Below are 19,773 nucleotides of genomic sequence, written 5' to 3'. Positions count from 1 at the left end.
TCAGGCTGGAAGACAATGGCATGATCATAGCTCACTGCAGCCTCGAATTCCTGGCCTCAAGCCATCCTCCCAGCTTGGCCTCCCAAACTGCTGGGATTATAGGTGTGAGCCACCACCGAGAAGCTATTTTAAACGGCACATCTCAGAGCCAAATCTCCCAGCCCCAATACCTCATCCAGATAACCATCTATCCAAAAAACAAATCTGATCACCTCACTCTCTGCCTGAAATTCCTGGTGGCTCCTCACATCCTCAGAATGAAACCCTGGTTCCTTTTCCCAGCCTTGTCTTCTACTCTCCCTGCCATGGGAGCCCCAACAGTGCCATGCTCCTTCTCATCCCCACGTGTTTACACATGCTATACCCTCTGCTCAGAGTGCCTTTCCTACGCCTTCCCCACGTGGCAAACTCCTCTTCAACCCTCAGGCCCTGGCTCACAGGACTGACTTCTCAGGCTGCAAAAGAGCTCCCATAGCACCCCATACATGTACAAATATTCCTCAGCCTCCATACCCAGAGCTGTTAAACGAAATTTGAATTAAAAAAAAATCCCTAAGCCATGGCACCTTCACACCTGAGGTACTGCTCTTCCACATTGGGCTGGCCTCCAGAAGCTGAGAGACTGGTCCTTGCAATCTCCCAAGCCAGTGTGTGACACACAGTTGGTGTTCAGTACATATTTGCTGAATGAAGGAAGAATGGGCTATAAATTTGGGTGGGATCCCACAGATAGTCCCATAAGGTCAGTGTTCTCTTCAGTGTCTGGAAGAACTGGCTGGGGCTAGGGCAGGGGGTGGAGCTGGGGGAGGGAAGGGCCAGGGATGGTTCCTGGGGGAGAATGTCACCGAAAAGAGGCCAGTGGGACCAGAGCCAGGGAGGGAATACAGGACAATCTGAAACCAGACTCCCGAGAAAACAGACCAGCACTGTCTTTCCTGACAACAGGCGCTCAGCAGTCCCCTCCACCATCTTTCCTTTAAGAGACAGGGTAAGGGTGACTCTAACACACAGTTGATGCTCCCCTGAAAGTCATCAAGGAACTCAGCATGGAAGGAGAGAAAGGTCCCTGGCCTGAGCACCTAAGGAGACCCCAGAATCAAACTACTGACCCCTTGGGGGAAACTGCATGCTGTACAGGGTTAGCTTCTGTGACGTAGTGGAGACTTTTGATGCCTCCCTACCCCTGCAACCCCCAGGGCACCAGCAGGCTCCAAGCCAGGGGTACTGATGATGAGCAGGACCCCTCCCACTAGCAGCAGGCCTGGCTGGGCTGAGAAATGCTGACTAATTGCATGTCAGCTGCTCTAAAACCCCCAAATGGCCTGAGAATTGCCCACTTCATTAACTGGGATGAACAATCCCAGCATGTCTCCTTCTCCCAATTCTGACTCCTAAAAGGACACTAATGATCCAACCTATGGCTTTGTCCTCTGTTCCACCTGTGGACATGGACAGGAAAGTTCCCCTACTGAGGTCTAACTTTCCCTCCTACTGCTAGAGATTGGTAGATGGATTTTTTTTAAAGCAACGAAACTAAAGCCACAGCCGTTTTCCATGGACGTGGGCTTTATTGGGTGACTATTGGGGCAAGGGAGGTTCTAAGGCTGGTGGACTGATGGGGGGAGGGGCTTCTCCTTGCTTTTGAATTTAGTGCATGTTTCCTAGAGGTTAAGATGTGTGAGAACAGCTGCACAAGTGAGAGGAAAGAAAAGAGAAGGTCACAGAATGAACATTTTCCTTGGGTCTGAATCAGGATATGGAGGGTGGGGGTAGAGAGAGAGGGTACCCTTCACATAGGAGACTCCACTGAGGTCACTGTTTGATACCAGCTTCCCTAACCCCCACCTGCCCCATCCCAGTTCATGCCCCAGATGCCAGCCCTGTTAGCTCCCTCAACATCCACTGGAGAAGAGGAAGGAGGAGGATATGAGAAATGATACCCTTCTGCCCTCCAGCTCCCCTGCCTGAAGAATTGCTTGCTCTGCCTGCCCAGACTTCCCAGACAGGCTCAGGAGGTCAGGAAGCCTGGGTGCAGGCAGGGAAACACTTGTGTCCCTCACCACCCGCTTCACACCCTGCGCCCTCCTAGCCCCTCACATGAGGTTGCAGCTCTTGGCTCGATCCTTATGTATCTCGCCCTCATTCCCTCGGTCTGGCCGTCCTGACAGCTGAGTGGATCGCTGCATTCCCCGGCGTGAGTCAGTTCGGCGCAGCTGCCTATGGCCACGGCCAAGGGAGGCCACTGTGGCCACATGGAAGACATCCCTGACGCTGCGCTCAGAAGACCGGGAGGAGCACTCCACGTAGGACACAGCCCCCACCTGCTTGGCCAGCACAGTGCCCTGGAAAAGGAGCGCATGGGAGAAAGTTATACGTCTTAGCCTGAAGCTTAGAAAGGGTCATGGAGGCTGAGGGCTGAGGTTGAAGGTCACGGCTGGGGGCGACCAAGGGATCAGGTCAGAGGTGACAGGCCAGGACAAGGGATGATCCAGGTAGGGTGTTTTCAAATCAGAAACTGAAGGGGGTAGAGGTGACAGGTCTAGGCTGTCAGAGATCAGAGGTCAAGGGTCCCACCTGCTCATGTGTGACAGGGATAAGCCTCTGCTTGGACAGCTCCCTCAGTGTGGCCAGGTCAGTCCGCATGTCCAGTTTACAGCCAACCAGCACAACCTTGGCATTGGGGCAAAACTCTTGAGTCTCTCCTTGCCACTATGTAGGAGAAGAAAAGAGAATTGTGGAGGGGTAGAGGGAGGCACAGGGTGAGCCCCTGCTCCATGCCAGCAGTGTGCCCTCTCTTCCTCACAGCACACAGAAACCATGTATCCCTCTGGACTCTCCATATGAGGAAGGAGGTGAGAATGCTAGGCGTGGGTTGAGAGCAGGATGGGGTGAGGGAAGCAGGGAGAGGAGAGGGCTGGTGTGGGCCTGCGGACTCTTCTCCCACGGTGGCTGTGAAGGGTCTGCCAGCCTGGAACCTTCCCATTCCCACTCGCCTTTCCCATACTCTCTTTCCTGGGAATAAACTTATCCTACCCTCCCCTCCCCCACCTGGGAACTGGGGCTGCCCTAGCTGACTTCTGTCCATTCACCACCAGCTTTTCTCATGGAAATAGGGGCCTGAGAGGAGGCCACAGGGCTTTCCTGAGCTCCAGGATCAGCATTCCCACCCATCCCCTCCATCTGGGGCTCCCAACCCCAAGCAGTTGGGAAGAACAGAGGAGGAACCCTGTGAGTGCTTCTCCCTTCACTCCCCCACCTCCATTAGCTGCTGTATCCAGCTCTGAGGACTTTCAGAAAGGGGGTGGCTGGGAGGGATGGGGTCTGGAGGGGTGGCAGGGATGAGAACTTCACCTGCTAACCAGCTGATGGCCATACCCCAGCCATCACTCCCTCCTCCTGGCCCATCGTGTGTCAGGACGATGGTGTCTGGTCCCCCTTGGTCTAGCTGCCCTATTTCCCCAGGCTCCCACCTTCTTGAGAACACTGTCCAGTGTTTCTGGTCGGCTAATGTCGAAGCAGATGAGCACAGCATCAGAATCAGGATAGGCCAGAGGCCGGACGTTATCATAGTAAGAAGAACCTGAAGGAAGACAGGGCATGAGGGGCCTGAGTGGGTGGGAGGCCTGGAAGGGAATGGGAGACCTTAGAGAGCCTGGTCAAGGGATGCTGGGAGCAAAGAGTGGAAAAGAGCAATCACTGATACTCATCATAGAGTCTATGTTTCCCAAGCAAGGGAGCAGGCAGAAGGGAGGTGAGATGGTGGGAAATGGCTGTTTCCCTAGGGGTTTAAAAAGTAATAATTTTTAATCTTAACTGAGGTTTGGACCCCTTTGAGAAGCTCAGGAAATCTACAGACATTCTCATGAAATGTTGCATGTTCTTTCTGGGCTTTGGCAACCGAAGCCCTGAAGGGAACTCTTGTAGAAATAAAAACCCTCCCTGCACCAGGTGGAGAAAAAGCAGTGGCGGGGAAAGTACTCCCATCCTCCTGGGACTTGACCTCAGATTTCTAGTTCAGTTGAGATAAATAGTCCCCCTGCCTGCCCTTCACTCAAGACATTCTAAATGTCTTCTGTCTCTCTCTCTTTTTTTTTTTTTTTTGAGACAGTCTTGCTCTGTTACCCAGCCTGGAGTGCAGTGGCTGGATCTTGGCTCACTGAAGCCTCTGCCTCCCAGGTTTCGGTGATTCTCCTGCCTCAGCCTCCTGGGTAGCTGAGATTACAAGCACACACCATACAACTGGCTAATTTTTTTGGGTTTCACCATGTTGGCCAGTCTTGAACTCCTGACCTCAGGTAATCTGCCCACCTTGGCCTCTCAAAGTGCTAGGATTACAGGTGTGAGCCACCGCTAAATGTCTTTTCTAAACCCAGTCTTATCTCCTAAGAAACATGTTCCAAATTAAAAGCCATTCCTTCCCAACTTTCCCAGGTAGGCAAAACCCAGTTGAGGGGCTCAGATCCTAGGCTTTTTCCTTCAGGACATGGTTTCTGTCAGGCTCTGCAAGTTCTGCCTTGGTTTCCCTGGCTTTAAGCAGAAAATTGACTTTTCCTTCCTGCTGGAATTGGATTGATGGGCTGGGCTGACCTGGAACCTAAGGATCTAGCCAAGGGAGGGGACAGAGTGGGCCACCTTGGAAGTCAGGGTGACCCCCAGGGACTTGGCTACCTGAAGTGTCCCACATGTTGAGCTCAATGCGGCGCTTGTCGATCTCAAAGCTCGCGGTGTAGTTCTCAAACACGGTGGGGACATAACTCTGCAGACACGGATGGATCCAAATGAGATCCTCTCTCCAGGTCCTCACCACAGACAAATGCCCTCCTCACTCCCACACCCGGTCCAGCCCTGCTCCTGGACACAAGTTGGTCTGGGATTGGGCAAAGGGGAGATCCCAGGAGTTCCTGCACCCCCGCAGAATCTCTGCTAAGCTCCCAGACCTCCTCCTGGTCCTTTCTCGTACCTTCAGCCCCCTAGTTCTTCCCCGCTCTATTGCCCAGGACCTCCGACATTCCCCTCGCCCTCCCTCCCGGATGCTCTGGTTCTCCCAAACCCCAACCATCTCACCCTGCTCCCTAATTCCTCCCACCCCAATCCTCTGCAGTCCTTCCTGAGCCCCCAACGTCTCCCCCTCGTCCTCCGAGGCCCCGTCTCTTGTCTCTGGTTACCCGAGTACCCGTTCCCAACCGTCCCCAGGGCCCCTGTCACCCACCCCCAGCAGCCTTAGCGCCCCCCTCCCAAGACACCGGTCCCTCACCCCGGGATAGGCGTCCTTGGCGAACACCTGCAGCAGCGCCGTCTTGCCGCACTCCGCGTCTCCCACCACCACGATCTTGCAGCGGCCGCTCTGCCCCTCCATGGTCCCGGCTACGCGCCGGTCCCCCACGCCACCCCCCTCCCGGGCCCCGCCGCCGCCTCTGCCACCGCCTCTGCCACCGCCTCCCCCGCCGCTGCAGCTGCAGCCGCTCGGGCAGCCGACACCGGCATCTCGCGGGCTCGCGCCGAGCCCCCGCCCCGGGACTGCGGCCCCCCCTCCGCCCCGCCCCCAGCCCGGCGGCCGCGCCCCCGGCCCCGCCTCCCACTCGCGCAGCCAGGGGGCGGGACCCAGCAGATCTGGGCGGAGCCCTAGGAACATAGGCCTCAGAGCCGGGGTCCAGCGCGCCAGCGTGGTCTGAGGGGCCCCTGCCGGTTTGGGATCTGCCGAACAGGGCTTATAGGACTTCCTCGGAGATTAGGGCAGGGCAGAGTTCAGGCGAAGTTCTTAGGTTAGAATGTGAGCGGCACACGCGCGAAGCTGGGGCCTGCTGTGTACCCACGCGTGCACGCAGGTGTGCCAGTGCGGACAGCGCGGCGACAGCCATCCACTTCCTGAAGACGGCGGGAGAAAGATGCTAGGGGAAGAAGGGAGCCTTTTTGGTTTTCTCTCCCGCCTCCGCTCATGTCCCGGCAGAAGGTCTTGGGGAAATGGGAGGGTGAACCCCAGCACACCCACCCGGACGGTGGTGACGTCATAGCTTTCCGTCCCCATGGCAACGGGCAGCCGGGTCTCGGGTTTCGTTGACTTAACCGCGGGCCTAGACCAGCAGAGAAACATGGACTGAGTTCCTCCAGCCAAGCACTGTGTGCAAAGTTTTGGGGGCGCTGCGTCCTCTGGTGGATGTTTGGGAGATGAGGAGGAAGGAGATGGGGAGGAAGAGAAATAACCGCCACAGTGACAGCCCTGCTCTGCTGGAGCCAGAGCTAAGTCCAAAAGTCAGGCTGGATTCAGAGTCTAACAATAATCAAACCACAGATAAGCATTTGCATGGCATTTTTTAATCTTTTATTTTATTTATTTGTTTATTTCTTTTGAGACGAGTCTCGCTCTGTTGCCCAGGCTGGAGTGCAGTGGTGCAATCTCAACTCACTGCAACCTTCGACTGCCGAGTTCAAGCAATTCTCCTGCCTCAGCCTCCTGAGTAGCTGGGACTACAGACGCGCGCCACCATGCCCTACTAATTTTTGTAGACTTTACCTTTTAAAACTGCTTTTGGCCGGGCGTGGTGGCTGACACCTGTAATGCCAGCACTTTGGGAGGCCAAGGTGGGTGGATCACGAGGTCAGGAGTTTGAGACCAGCCTGGCCAATATGGTGAAAAATACAAAATTACAATACGGTGAAAAACACAAAAATTAGCTGGGCGTGGTGGCACGCGCCTGTAGTCCCAGCTACGTGAGGCTGAGGCAGAAGAATTGCTTGAAGCTGGGAGGTGGAGGCTGCAGTGAGCCGAGATCCCACCACTGCACTCCAGCCTGGCACCTGTCGACAGAGCAAGACTCTGTCTCAAAAAAAAAAAAAAAAAAAAAAAGTGCTCTTTTGGCCGGATGCAGTGGCTCATGCCTGTAATCCCGGTACTTTGGGAGGTAGAGACAGGCGGAATATGAGGTCAGGAGTTCGAGACCAGCCTGGCCAAAATAGTGAAACCTCTTCTCTACCAAAAATACAAAAATTAGGCCGGGCGCGGTGGCTCAAGCCTGTAATCCCAGCACTTTGGGAGGCCGAGGCAGGTGGATCACGAGGTCAAGAGATCGAGACCATCCTGGTGAACATGGTGAAACCCCGTCTCTACTAAAAATACAAAAAATTAGCTGGGCATGGTGGCGCATGCCTGTAATCCCAGCTACTCAGGAGGCTGAGGCAGGAGAATTGCCTGAACCGAGGAGGCGGAGGTTGTGGTGAGCCGAGATCCTGCCATTGCACTCCAGCCTGGGTAACAAGAGTGAAACTCCGTCTCAAAACAAAAACAAAAACAAAAACAAAAAAACCCAAAAATTATCCGGGCATGGTGGCGCGTGCCTGTAGTCCCAGCTACTGGGGAGGCTGAGGCAATAACTAGAAGTCGGACGCGGTAGCATACGCCTGTAATCTCAGCACTTTGGGAGGCGTGCTTACATGCAGGAGTTCAAGACCATCCTGGGCAACCTAGTGAGACCCTGTCTCTAGAAAAAAAAATTAAAAATTATCCGGGTTTGACCACTCTAGGCACACTGCCTATGGGGTAGCCCTGCTCTGCAAAGAGTAATGAAAAATAAAATTAGCCGGGCGTGGCGGCACACGCCTGTGTTCCTAGCTATTCAGGAGGCTGAGGTGGGAAGATTGCTTGAGCCCGGGAGTTTCACGCTGCAGGGAGCCGTGATCGCACCACCTCGTCAGCGTGGGTGACAGAGTGAGACCCTGTATTAAAAATAAATAAATAAAAAATAAAAACATGCCAGGCGCGGTGGCTCAAGCCTGTAATCCCAGCACTTTAGGAGGCCGAGGCGGGTGGATCACGAAGCCAAGAGATCGAGACCATCCTGGTCAACAAGGTGAAACCCCGTCTCTACTAAAAATACAAAAAATTAGCTGGGCATGGTGGCGCGTGCCTGTAATCCCAGCCACTCGGGAGGCTGAGGCAGGAGAATTGCCTGAACCCAGGAGGCGGAGGTTGCGGTGAGCCGAGATCGCGCCATTGCACTCCAGCCTGGGTAACAAGAGCGAAACTCCGTCTCAAAATAAAATAAAATAAAATAAAATAAAAATAAAATAAAATAATAAATAAAAACATAACCAGAGCACATAGCATCATCGTTATTTTACAGAAGGAAACTGAGGAACAGAACATTAACAACAAAGTCAGAAAGTTTTAAAGGCTTTGTCTCCATGCCCCTACTTTGCCTTTTCAAGACCAGAGTGAGTGAAGTCTTATCCCTACCTGGGTTACCTAAAGGTAGAGTCAAAGCCTGAGACACAATTTAGTTGGGCTCCAGTCCACAGGTGGCTGACTCGCCAAATATGAAATCTGATGTAAGTTCAAGTTTTGGGACTGCTCCTTAACTTTGTTCTTGAGACAGAATCTCACTCTATTGCCCAGACTGGAGTGGCGCAATCTCTGCTCACCGTAACCTCCGCCTCCCACGCTCAAGCGATTCTCCTGCCTCAGCCTCCCGAGTAGCTGGGATTACAGGCTCCCACCACTACTGCCCGGCTAATTTCTGTATTTTTAGTAAAGACGGGAGTTTCACCATGCTGGCCAGGCTGGTCTTGAACTCCTGACCTCAAATGATCCACCGGCCTTAGCCTCCCAAAGTGCTGGGATTACAGGCATGAGCCGCCGTGCCCGGCCTATCCCTTAACATAGTTTTTAATTTGAATAAGGTTGAATATGAATAAATAAATCGCGGCCTGCTTGATCCCAAGACCACCGACGTTCCTTGTTCCCCTTTTCGTGCCCTCCCAGCTCGCGCCGCTGTAGCCCTGGCCCTTTAAGTCTGAGCGCGAGGCTCCGCCCCCTCCTGGCACCACCCCCGCCCCGCCCCTCCCGCTGGAGCTCGCTGCCGCGGCTCTTCTCGGCGCGCCCCGCCCTCCCCAGCTGTGTACTCTCAGTCCAGCTGTGCTCTCTCGTCGGGAGTCCCAGCCATGTCCGCCGAGAGAGAGGTAGCCGAGGCGGCCACCGTGGTGGCGGCGGCCGAGGCAGGGGTCGGGGAAGACGCCTCTTCACCGCCCCCGAAAGCCGAGGCAGCGAGCGACCCCCAGCAGCCGGCAGCCTCTGAAGGGGCCGCCGCCGCCGCCTCGCCGCCACCGCTGCGCTGCCTGGTTCTCACGGGCTTTGGAGGCTACGACAAGGTGAAGCTGCAGAGCCGGCCGGCCGCGCCCCCGGCCCCCGGGCCCGGCCAGCTGACCCTGCGCGTGCGGGCCTGCGGGCTCAACTTCGCAGACCTCATGGCCAGGCAGGGGCTTTACGACCGGCTCCCGCCGCTGCCCGTCACTCCGGGTATGGAGGGCGCGGGCGTCGTGATCGCTGTGGGCGAGGGAGTCAGCGACCGCAAGGTGAGCGGGCTGCGCAGGGCAGGGCTGCGGAGGCCAAGGGGCAGTGGGTCACCAGTGGGCGGGCGCTGGGGGTGTGGCAGGGCGGGAAGACTGGCGCGGACTTGGGTGCACGAGCGTGGAAAGTGTAGGAAAGGAACTTGTGTTTTGGGGCTCCTGGAGAACCGCATTTATGTGGGGAGGGGAGACGGAATTATCGTCCCCTCCCCAACCATTGTAATTGTGGCCGCCGCCCATAAGCGGTGCTGGTGGGGGGGAAAAAAACAATAAGGCGCCCTTGCGCATGCGCACAACGACTCTACGGTCCCTACCGCCCCCCGCCCCCATTAAAACCACACCTGTACCCCTGCCCACCAAACACTCACCCCCTGGATAATTGCAGTCTGTGACTGTGAGTGACGGTTAGTGCCACTTTTCCCCGAGGGAGCTTGAGTGGCTCTGCCATCGGGGTTGGGCGGGGGCACTGCGGCCGTGCCAGAACCCTGGTCACATGCAGCCCCGTGGTCTGTGGGGGTGTGAGGCGGCCCCTCCCAGAGCAAGGCCAAAGAGGCGAGACACGCCCATCATGGAGGAGAGAGAGCCTTGCTCCCCCACCGCCACCAGCCTCACACCGCCGATCTGGTTTTGGGGTGGGGTAGGCGGGATTGGGCCACCCGATCTTTGTCTTGGGCTCTGTGTCTCTCGTGACTGCAGTATCTCCTCCTCCTGTGACTCAGCCATCGGGCCACGACCCGGGGCTGCCCTTGGGAACGCCCAGTGCAGGGAGTGGGGGTGGGGACCCGCCTCTGCCTTCCCTCTGCGGAGGACCCCCACTTCAGAAACCCCGGTGCCAAGAGTTCGGACTGGAACGGAGAGGTGTGGCTCCTTGAACAGGTTGGCCAAGTCTGCAGGCCTGTTTCTTCTTCTCATTTATCATTAATCTTGGTCACAACCCTGGACACCGGAGAACTCAAAATGATCAGCTTTTTGAGAGACCTGGGATGAGGCCTCAGCAAGCCATTTGTTTAGGGGTTTATGTGTGTGGGGGTGGGGGGTGGGGGTGTGTTTTGAGACGGAATTTTGCTCTTGTTGCCCAGGCTGGAGTGCAATGGCATGATCTCGGCTCACTGCAACTTCCGACTCCCTGGTTCAAGTGATTCTCCTGCCTCAGCCTCCTGAGTAGCTGGGATTACAGGCATGAGCCATCATGCCCGGCTAATTTTGTATTTTTTAGTAGAGAGGGGGTTTCTCCATGTTGGTCAGGCTGGTCTCTAACACCTGATTTCAGGTGATCCACCTGCCTCGGCCTCCCAAAGTGCTGGAATTGATGACAGGCATGAGCACCGAGCCCGGCCAGGGGTTTCTTTTTAAAGCAGACCCTGCAAAGAGAGGCTCCTCAGATGCAGCCTCTTTGCAGACCTGCCAGCCCCAGAAATCAGAGCCAGGTTTGTTGGATTCATCCTGTAAGCAAACAGCTGCTGCTGCTTCTTTTTTTTTGAGAAGGAGTTTCACTCTTGCTTGTTGCCCAGGCTGGAGTGCAATGGCGCGATCTCGGCTCACCGAAACCTCTGCCTCCTGGGTTCAAGCAATTCTCCTGCTTCAGCCTCCTGAGTAGCTGGGACTACAGGCATGTGCCACCATGCCCAGCTAATTTTTGTATTTTTAGTAGAGACGGGGTTTCACCATGTTGACTAGGATGGTCTCGATCTCTTGACCTCATTATCTACCCTCCTTGGCCCCCCAAGCAAACAGCTTCTTTTTTTTTTTTTTTTTTTTTTTTTTGAGACGGAGTTTCACTCTTGTTACCCAGGCTGGAGTGCAATGGCGCGATCTCGGCTCACCGCAACCTCCGCCTCCTGGGTTCAGGCAATTCTCCTGCCTCAGCCTCCTGAGTAGCTGGGATTACAGGCACGCGCCACCACGCCCAGCTAGTTTTTTGTATTTTTAGTAGAGACGGGGTTTCACCATGTTGACCAGGATGGTCTCGATCTCTTGACCTCGTGATCCACCCGCCTTGGCCTCCCAAAGTGCTGGGATTACAGGCTTGAGCCACCGCACCCGGCGCAAACAGCTTCTTAAAGGCTTCCCTGCCGGGCACGGTGGCTCAAGCCTGTAATCCCAGCACTTTGGGAGGCCGAGGTGGGTGGATCACGAGGTCAAGAGATCGAGACCATCCTGGTCAACATGGTGAAACCCCGTCTCTACTAAAGGTGCAAAAAATTAGCTGGGCATGGTGGCGCGTGCCTGTAATCCCAGCTACTCCGGAGGCTGAGGCAGGAGAATTGCCTGAACCCAGGAGGCGGAGGTTGCGGTGAGCCGAGATCGCGCCATTGCACTCCAGCCTGGGTAACAAGAGTGAAACTCCGTCTCAAAAAAAAAAAAAAAAAAAAAAAAAGGCTTCCCTGTGAATTCAGCTCTGGCCCCACCCTCAAACTGACTTCTGAATGATCCCACTCTTGAGAAGGTGCTACGAGGAATGTTTTTTAGGGGTAGTTGCAGTTCATGTTACTGCTGAAGGCCACCCACCTCACCTCCCCTCCCCACACTTTCCGCCTGGTAAATACAGGATATCCTGTCCAGGGCAAGAATCTGATGTAAGAGCCTGGATTCTGCAGGAACGGTCTCTCTCTCTCTCTCTCTCTCTCTCTCTCTCTCTCTCTCTCTCTCTCTCCCTCCCTCCCTCCCTCCCTCCCTCCCTCCCTCCTCCTCCCTCCTGGTATCTGGACTGGGGAGGGTCATGGCCCTGATCTGGATGGGCTGAGGGTTAGCATGAGACAGGGTGAGACTTGTTCTGGGCCAAATCTGGGACTGGCCACGACCCCAAATGAGCAGTGCAGTCCTCAGAGCTCTCCTGCTTGTTCTGTGTCTACTGGTCCTGAGTCCCTGGATGGCAGACTTCCATTGTTCTCGTTCTCCAGACCTCAACTCAGGCCAGAACCTGGAAGGAAAGACCCCAGCATCCCTCAGTTCTCTTCAGTGGAGTGTGGGGGCTTGAGGACATAAAAAAGGGCATATGTAGCCAGGCGCAGTGGCTCACACCTATAATCCCAGCACTTTGGGAGGCCGAGGCAGGTGGATCACGAGGTCAGAAGTTCAAGACCAGCCTGGCCAAGATGGTGAAACCTGGTCTCTACCAAAAAATACAAAAATTAGCCTGGCGCAGTGGCAGGAGGCTGAGGGAAGAGAATCGCTTGAACCCAGGAGGCGGAGGTTGCAGTAAGCCGAGATCACGCCACTGTACTCTAACCTGGGTGACAGAGCAAGACTCCGTCTCAAAAAAAAACAAAAATTGCTTATGTGGGAGTCCCATCCCCCTTTCCCATGGACCCTAACTCTTGTTAATATACAGGATTGCCAGCCGGGCGCGGTGGCTCAAGCCTGTAATCCCAGCACTTTGGGAGGCCGAGGCGGGTGGATCACAAGGTCGAGAGATCGAGACCAACCTGGTCAACATGGTGAAACCCCGTCTCTACTAAAAATACAAAAAAATTAGCTGGGCATGGTGGCGCGTGCCTATAATCCCAGCTACTCAGGAGGCTGAGGCAGAATTGCCTGAGCCCAGGAGGTGGAGGTTGCGGTGAGCCGAGATCACGCCATTGCACTCCAGCCTGGGTAACAAGAGTGAAACTCCGTCTCAAAAAAAAAAAAAAAAAAAAAAAAAAAAATACAGAATTGCCATCATTCCTCAAAGGGATCAAGACAAACCTGGATTGTCCCAGAACAGCACCCACACCTCCCTCTCCATGCTCTTCAGAGAGCGCAGAGAGGTCTTTTCTCCTGACACTCTCTCCTTTTCCCTTCCCTTCCCTTGACTTCACTGCTAACCTGGAGGCACAGGTTCTGTTATCTTTGCCCCCTTTCCCTCCTGCATAGAGGCTCTGGTGAGGGGAAAAAGCCTTTTACTGCTGCGTAGGCCTGTGTAGCCCTCGTCTGTCACCCCTCCTGCACCATCTCTGAGTGGACGTGTTTTCTGTGCTCTCAGTGCTGGCTCAAACACACTTCTCCCGAGGTGATCACACCCTGCTGTAAGTGCTCAGAGAACTTTATCTGCACTTTGGTAGCAGATGAAGCTCACCATACCACCTGATCATAAAGTGCCATCTTATTTTGGTTGTTTGTGTGACTTCCTTGCTATTATATTATTATTATTATTATTATTATTATTATTATGGCTAACATTACTAAATGCTTATGTGCCAGACATTGTGCTGAAAATGGTGGTTGTTTTTTTTCCATTTGGTCCTGATAGTGTTCTAATTGACAGATAAGAAAACTGGAGCTCCACCGGGCATCATGGTCACACCTGTAATCCCAGCACTTTGGGATGCCAAGGCGGGCAGATCATGAGGTCAAGAGATGGAGACCATCCTGGCCAACATGGCGAAACCCCATCTCTACTAAAAATACACAAAAAAAAAGCCGGGCATGGTGGTGCATACCTCTAGTCCCAGCTACTCAGGAGGAGAATTGCTTGAAACCAGAAAACGGAAGTTGCAGTGAGTCAGGATCGTGCCACTGCACTCTTGCCTGGCGCTAGAGCCAGACTCTGTCTCAAAACAAACAAACAAAAAACTGGAGCTCAAAAAAATTAAGTTACTTTTATTCGTTCAAAGTCACACAGTAAACAGTGGAGACCACTTTTGTAATCACAGCAGTTTGATCTCTTCCACGATACTTCATGCTGCCCTAACTGTAAGCTTCTTGCATTCGGGGATCTTACGCAATAGTGACATGTAAGCTCTGTAAAAAGGTGATAAGGATAGTATCTACCTCAAAGAGCTGATGCAAGGATTAATTGAGCGTTTTATATAAAGCACTTGAAATCAGGCTGGGCCCTCAGTCAGCACTGAGTAAAGGTGAGTTTTTTTTTTCTTTTTTTAAATTCGGAGTCTCGCTCTGTCGCCTAGGCTTGAGTGCAGTGGCATGATCTCAGCTCACTGCAACCTCTGCCTCTGATTCTCCTGTCTCAGCCTCCTGGGATTACAGGTGTGTGCCATCATGCCTGGCTAATTTTTGTATTTTTAGTAGAGACGAGGTTTCACCATGTTGGTCAGGCTGGTCTCGAACTCCTGACCTCATGCCTCACCCTCCCAAAGTGCTGGGATTACAGGTGTGAGCCACCGTGCCCAGCCAAAGGTGAGTTGTTATTGCTGTTGGTGATGAGGTTATTATTATTATTATTATTACCATGACTACTTTGCTGCTTCTCCTGCTACTTCGTCTGGAAGAAGGTGGACTTATACCTAGGGGAAAATCAGTAAATATCCTGGGGGTGAATGAATGAGTGATTGAATAATGCTCTTCTTCTCTTCTTCAAGGTAGGAGACCGGGTGATGGTGTTGAACCGATCAGGGATGTGGCAGGAGGAGGTGACTGTGCCCTCGCTCCATACCTTCCTGATGCCTGAGGCCATGACCTTTGAGGAAGCCGCTGCCTTGCTCGTCAATTACATTACAGCCTATATGGTCCTCTTTGACTTCGGCAACCTACGGCCTGGCCACAGCGTCTTGGTACACATGGCTGCAGGTGACAGGGGGCCTCCCTTTATCACTCCTTACCCCACCCAGATTTCCTTCCAGACCCCTTCCCTGCAGCCTCTCTGGACTGTTGTCATGGCAACACCAGGCTGCCTTGGCCTGTGGCACCCAGAGGCCTCTGCAGTAGAGTTGCCGTGGTAACATTCAGACACCAGGTCTAGTCTGGTGTGTTATCCTTAGCAACATGCCCTCACCCCACACCCCCACCTCTCTAGCCACCCTCTCCATCACTTCTCAGTCATGGAAATTGGACATGAACCCTAAAATGAGCCTAGGCAAAGCGAAGGTGACGGGCTGAGTCCTTGGGAGGCTACAATGGAGTGGTTGGTGGCCAGGGCAACTCCATATCCCCTGCTTACGGGTGTCTTGCTTGCAGGTGGTGTGGGTATGGCTGCCGTGCAGCTGTGCCGTACAGTGGAGAATGTGACAGTGTTCGGAACAGCCTCGGCCAGCAAGCATGAGGCACTGAAGGAGAATGGGGTCACACATCCCATCGACTATCACACGACTGACTACGTGGATGAGATCAAGAAGATTTCCCCTAAAGGTTGGGGGCAGAACATGGGAGGGGCTAGGGAGGGACAGGACAGGGAGGGGAGCTGCAGATCTGTGGATCCTAATGTTGTTCTTGGGTTCCTCTTTTCTGTGACAGGAGTGGACATCGTCATGGACCCTCTGGGCGGATCAGATACTGCCAAGGGCTACAACCTCCTCAAACCCATGGGCAAAGTCGTCACCTATGGTGAGTTAGTGGGTCATGGATGGAGACAGCATGTTAGGGCAGGAGGGAGGGTCTAAAGAGTGGGACATAGGGGTCCAGGGCTTTGGAATGAAGGGGTAGGGACTCAGGTGCTCTGTAGACGAGCAGGGTTAAGAATGGTCCTGTATGTTGCATTCAGATTGCTGATTCCTGGGTGCCAGCTCTTTTCATTCTCTGTCAAAACTTATCATGTGAGTCATAGTAAATTCTACATTCTTTGAGATGGAGTTTTGCTTTTGTTGCTTGGCTCACTGCACCCTCCGCCTCCTGGGATCAAGTGATTCTCCTGTCTCAGCCTCCTGAGTAGCTGGGATTACAGGCATGCGCCACTACACCTGACTATTTTTTTTTTTTTTTAGTAGAGATGGGGTTTCTCCATGTTGGTCAGGCTGGTCTCAAACTCCCAACCTCAGGTGATCTGCCCACCTGGGCCTCCCAAAGTGCTGGGATCACAGGTCTGAGCCACCGTGCCCAGCCTTACATTCTGTTTTTTGAGACAGAGTTTTGCTTTTGTCACCAGGCTAGAGTGCAATGGCACGATCTCAGCTCATTGCAACCTCCACCTCTCGGGTTCAAGTGATTCTCCTGCCTCACCCTCCCAAGTAGCTGGAATTACAGGTGTCCACCACCATGCCCAGCTAATTTATTTTTAGTAGAGGTGTGGTTTCACCATGTTGGCCCGGCTTGAACTTCTGACTTCAGGTGATCCAGCTGCCTCAGCCTCCCAAAGTGCTGGGATTACAGTTGTGAGCCACCGTGCCTGGCCCAATTCTGCATTTTTGTTTGGGGATTTGTTCTTGAACAACCAGCCTGCCTTCTTTCTGTCCTGCCTCCCTGAGTTGTCTTAGGCAAGGTACATTTTCATTTAAAAAAGTACTTCATACAACAAAATAAGCCAAGCATGGTGGCTTATGCCTGTAATCCCAGCACTTTGGGAGGCCAGGGCAGGTGGAGCGCTTGAGCCTAGGAGTTTAAGACCAGCCTGGGCAACATGATGCAACCTCATCTCTACAAAAAAATACAAAAATTAGCCAGGCACAGTAGCACTGTACTCCCGCCTGGGCAACAGAGTGAGACCCTGACTCAAACAAACAAACAAATACAAGAAGATTAGAGCTTTTTTTTTTTTTTTTTTTTTTGAGAGAGGGTTTCAGTCTGTCACCCATCCTGGAGCACAGTGGCATGATCTTGGCTCACTGCAACATCCACCTCCCTGATTCAAGCAATTCTACCTCAGTCTCCTGAGTAGCTGGGATTACAGGCGCCCGTCTCCACGCCTGGCTAATTTTTTTTTTTTTTTTTTTTTTTGAGACGGAGTTTCGCTCTTGTTACCCAGGCTGGAGTGCAATGGCGCGATCTCGGCTCACCGCAACCTCCGCCTCCTGGGTTCAGGCAATTCTCCTGCCTCAGCCTCCTGAGTAGCTGGGATTACAGGCACACGCCACCGTGCCCAGCTAATTTTTTGTATTTTTAGTAGAGACGGGGTTTCACCAAGTTGACCAGGATGGTCTCGATCTCTTGACCTTGTGATCCACCTGCCTCGGCCTCCCAAAGTGCTGGGATTACAAGCTTGAGCCACCGCGCCCGGCCGGCTAATTTTTTTTTTAAGACCAAGTCTCACTCTGTCACCCAGGCTGGAGTGCAATGGCACAATCTCAGCCCACTGCATCCTCTACCTCCTGGGTTCAAGCAATTCTTCTGCCTCAGCCTCCCGAGTAGCTAGGACTACAGGAGCATGCCACTGTGCCCGGCTAATTTTAGAATTTTTAGTAGAAACAAGGTTTCACCATGTTGGCCAGGCTGGTCTTGAACTCCTGACCTCAAGTGATTCTCTTACCTCGGCCTCCCAAACTGCTGGGATTACAGGTGTGAATCACAGTGCCTGGCCCCTAGAGCAATTTTAAGTCAGCCAGGGTTGGTTTGGGCCTGGTAACCAGCAGTTTGAGAATTAGCCTATCACCCCCTGGTGCAAGTACAGAGAATCACAAGGGGATGACAGGGAACAGAGAGCACAGAGTCAGGCACACAGGGATGTGCCTGGCGCCTCGGTTCACAGGCCATATCACCTTGTCCCTCAGGAATGGCCAACCTGCTGACGGGCCCCAAACGGAACCTGATGGCCCTGGCCCGCACATGGTGGAATCAGTTCAGCGTGACAGCTCTGCAGCTGCTTCAGGCCAACCGGGCTGTGTGTGGCTTCCACCTGGGCTACCTGGAGGGTGAAATGGAGCTGGTCGGTGGCGTGGTGACCCGCCTCCTGGCTCTGTACAACCAGGGCCACATCAAGCCCCGCATTGACTCGGTCTGGCCCTTCGAGAAGGTGAATTGTGAGGACTTTGCCGGGAGGGCTTGGGTAGGGCTCATGCAGGCTGGGGTCCCGAGGGGCTGATTCTTGGGGAAGAGGAGGGCTGCCTGCATCGAATTGGCGCTTGTTGCCCGGGGGCTGGATAGCACTGGGAGCCGAAGCTTTCCTTCCTCCCCAGGTGGCTGATGCCATGAAGCAGATGCAAGAGAAGAAGAATGTGGGCAAGGTCCTCCTGGTTCCAGGGCCAGAGAAGAACTAGGCGAAGGGGCTGTGAGACCCTCGAGACCAGTGAAGGGAGAAGTCAGGAAGCTGCATTCTGCTGACCACCAGACTTGCATTTCAGCCTCTCATAGTGCTCTGCCCTCCCTCCCCCGAAGGTCTCTGTGGTGATGACCGTGCTCCCCTGCCCCTCCCTGCTTCCTGACCTCTGAAGAGGTTGGGAAGTGACCATTTGGATGTCTGGGCCCTGCCAAGGGGACAGGGAGGGTCAGAGGGAGGCTGGCTGCTTCCTGCCCCCACCCTTTCCCCGGGCCTGCTGTGCTGCTTTTGTGCCAAGATTCGCCAGTCCTCACTGTTGTGTTCTGTGAGCTTCCACCTCTGCCTCATCTTCCCTCCCACCCTGCCCCGCCGCCTCCCCAGAGAATAGAAATGTCAGCTCAGGATATGGGGCCAATCTCTGTGAGTCCAGCATGTACCTGTCTCTCCCTAGTGTCCCTTCAGCCTGGGCCAACCAGCGCCCACCTCTGGGCTTGACCAGTCCCCACTTTGTCCTCTGTTCCCAACTTCTTAAGCACAATTGGGCTTCTTCCATCTCCAGGTTTTCTGCCATTCTTAACCAAGGCTGCCTCTTAACAACAGGGCAGGAATCTGACCTACTCCCCTAGGTCACAACTCTAGGAGGGATACAGAGCCCCCACCCTTCACTGAGTTCTCTGGATTTGTTCTCAGTGCCTTAGCAATGAAAACCTGTGCTTGTGCGTGTGTGGTGGGGCGGAGGGAGGACCCTGTCTCCCACCTCCTTCTCCACCCCTGTTCTCCCCAGTGCCTTCCTTGTTCTGGTGGAGCTGGGGTTTCACTCCTCCCCAGTCCCACAACACTGCCAAAAATCTGTGTGCCATTGGGTGGGGGCAGCCCCGAGCCTCCTGGGGAGCAGGGCAAAAACAGGTGCCCTCATCGAGGTCTGTGCCGTGTCCTGTCTGCGTGGTGGTTGAGGAGAAAGGCGGGGAAGCTTCCTCAGCCTTGCAGATATGTGTGGCATTTGCCAGCCAGAGGTCTGAAAGGCAGTGCTGTCTGTTTCTTGTTCTGGGACCAAAGTAAAAATCCAAGCACATTCCCCTTGCAGTTAGGGGAGGCCCCACTGCCTTCTCAAAACAGAGGCAGCTTATCAAACTCAGCCCAAAACTTTTGTTTACATGGGTGGGGAGATGGAGCAGGGGAGTGCAGAGGGGGATGGTCAGGACCTGGGCCACTGTGACCAAAATGGGGACTTCCTGGGTAGGGAGGTCACTCCCTCTGCTCACTGAGCTAGGATTAGGGAGAGTTATCGCCCCAACCACTGCAATGGGAGGTGGGGGGACAGGCTCAGCCTCCTCATTGTCTAAATGAGGACTAAATGTGTGAAGTGCGATCTCGGCTTTTGTGTACCCCACCCCATTACCACAGCTGCCTTTGTGTTTGTGTCAATAAAAAGCCAAACCCTGGCTCCTGCTGTTTACCTCTGAGAGTGGAGGGCAAGGTGAGCTCCTGGAAGGCAGCGGTGCTGGCGGAAGATCTGGGCTTCTTCCCATCCCCCTGCCTCCTTCCCATCCCCCTGCCTCCTTCCATTCCCAAACCAGGTTTCCTTTCATGAG

General features: G+C 54.1%; 2 protein-coding genes across 2 annotated transcripts; one reads left to right on the top strand and one right to left on the bottom strand.

The window, feature by feature from the left end:
* Positions 1-1,545: 1,545 nt before the first annotated feature.
* Positions 1,546-5,521, bottom strand: RND2 (Rho family GTPase 2). Its single transcript, XM_003942728.4, has 5 exons — positions 5,255-5,521; positions 4,669-4,756; positions 3,471-3,580; positions 2,575-2,709; positions 1,546-2,342 (listed from the first exon to the last, which is right to left on the bottom strand). The coding sequence occupies exons 1-5, from the start codon at positions 5,354-5,356 to the stop codon at positions 2,094-2,096; spliced, it is 684 nt and encodes a 227-aa protein (XP_003942777.1). The 5' UTR covers positions 5,357-5,521; the 3' UTR covers positions 1,546-2,093.
* A 3,319-nt stretch (positions 5,522-8,840) lies between these two features.
* Positions 8,841-19,623, top strand: VAT1 (vesicle amine transport 1). Its single transcript, XM_003942726.4, has 6 exons — positions 8,841-9,345; positions 14,640-14,847; positions 15,235-15,405; positions 15,511-15,600; positions 17,697-17,938; positions 18,102-19,623. Exons 1-6 carry the CDS (start codon positions 8,935-8,937, stop codon positions 18,180-18,182), a joined length of 1,203 nt encoding a protein of 400 aa, XP_003942775.3. The 5' UTR covers positions 8,841-8,934; the 3' UTR covers positions 18,183-19,623.
* The last annotated feature ends 150 nt before the right edge of the window (positions 19,624-19,773 follow it).

The sequence above is a fragment of the Saimiri boliviensis genome, chromosome 17, assembly GCF_048565385.1.
Source record: "Saimiri boliviensis isolate mSaiBol1 chromosome 17, mSaiBol1.pri, whole genome shotgun sequence".
NCBI classification, from domain to species: domain Eukaryota; kingdom Metazoa; phylum Chordata; class Mammalia; order Primates; family Cebidae; genus Saimiri; species Saimiri boliviensis.
The sequence above is the reverse complement of the archived record's forward strand: the minus strand, read 5'-3'. Positions and strand labels throughout refer to the sequence as shown.

Bases quoted from the DNA above. Each gene is read 5' to 3' on its own strand.
- RND2 (XM_003942728.4), bottom strand. From the start codon at position 5,356: ATGGAGGGGCAGAGCGGCCGCTGCAAGATCGTGGTGGTGGGAGACGCG. The intron at 4,757-5,254 runs GTGAGGGACCGG...CCGTGTCTGCAG, and splicing joins CCAAGGACGCCTATCCCGGG to AGTTATGTCCCCACCGTGTT. The intron at 3,581-4,668 runs GTAGCCAAGTCC...GTCTTCCTTCAG, and splicing joins CAACATGTGGGACACTTCAG to GTTCTTCTTACTATGATAAC.
- VAT1 (XM_003942726.4), top strand. From the start codon at position 8,935: ATGTCCGCCGAGAGAGAGGTAGCCGAGGCGGCCACCGTGGTGGCGGCG. The intron at 15,601-17,696 runs GTGAGTTAGTGG...CTTGTCCCTCAG, and splicing joins GGGCAAAGTCGTCACCTATG to GAATGGCCAACCTGCTGACG. The intron at 17,939-18,101 runs GTGAATTGTGAG...CTTCCTCCCCAG, and splicing joins CGGTCTGGCCCTTCGAGAAG to GTGGCTGATGCCATGAAGCA.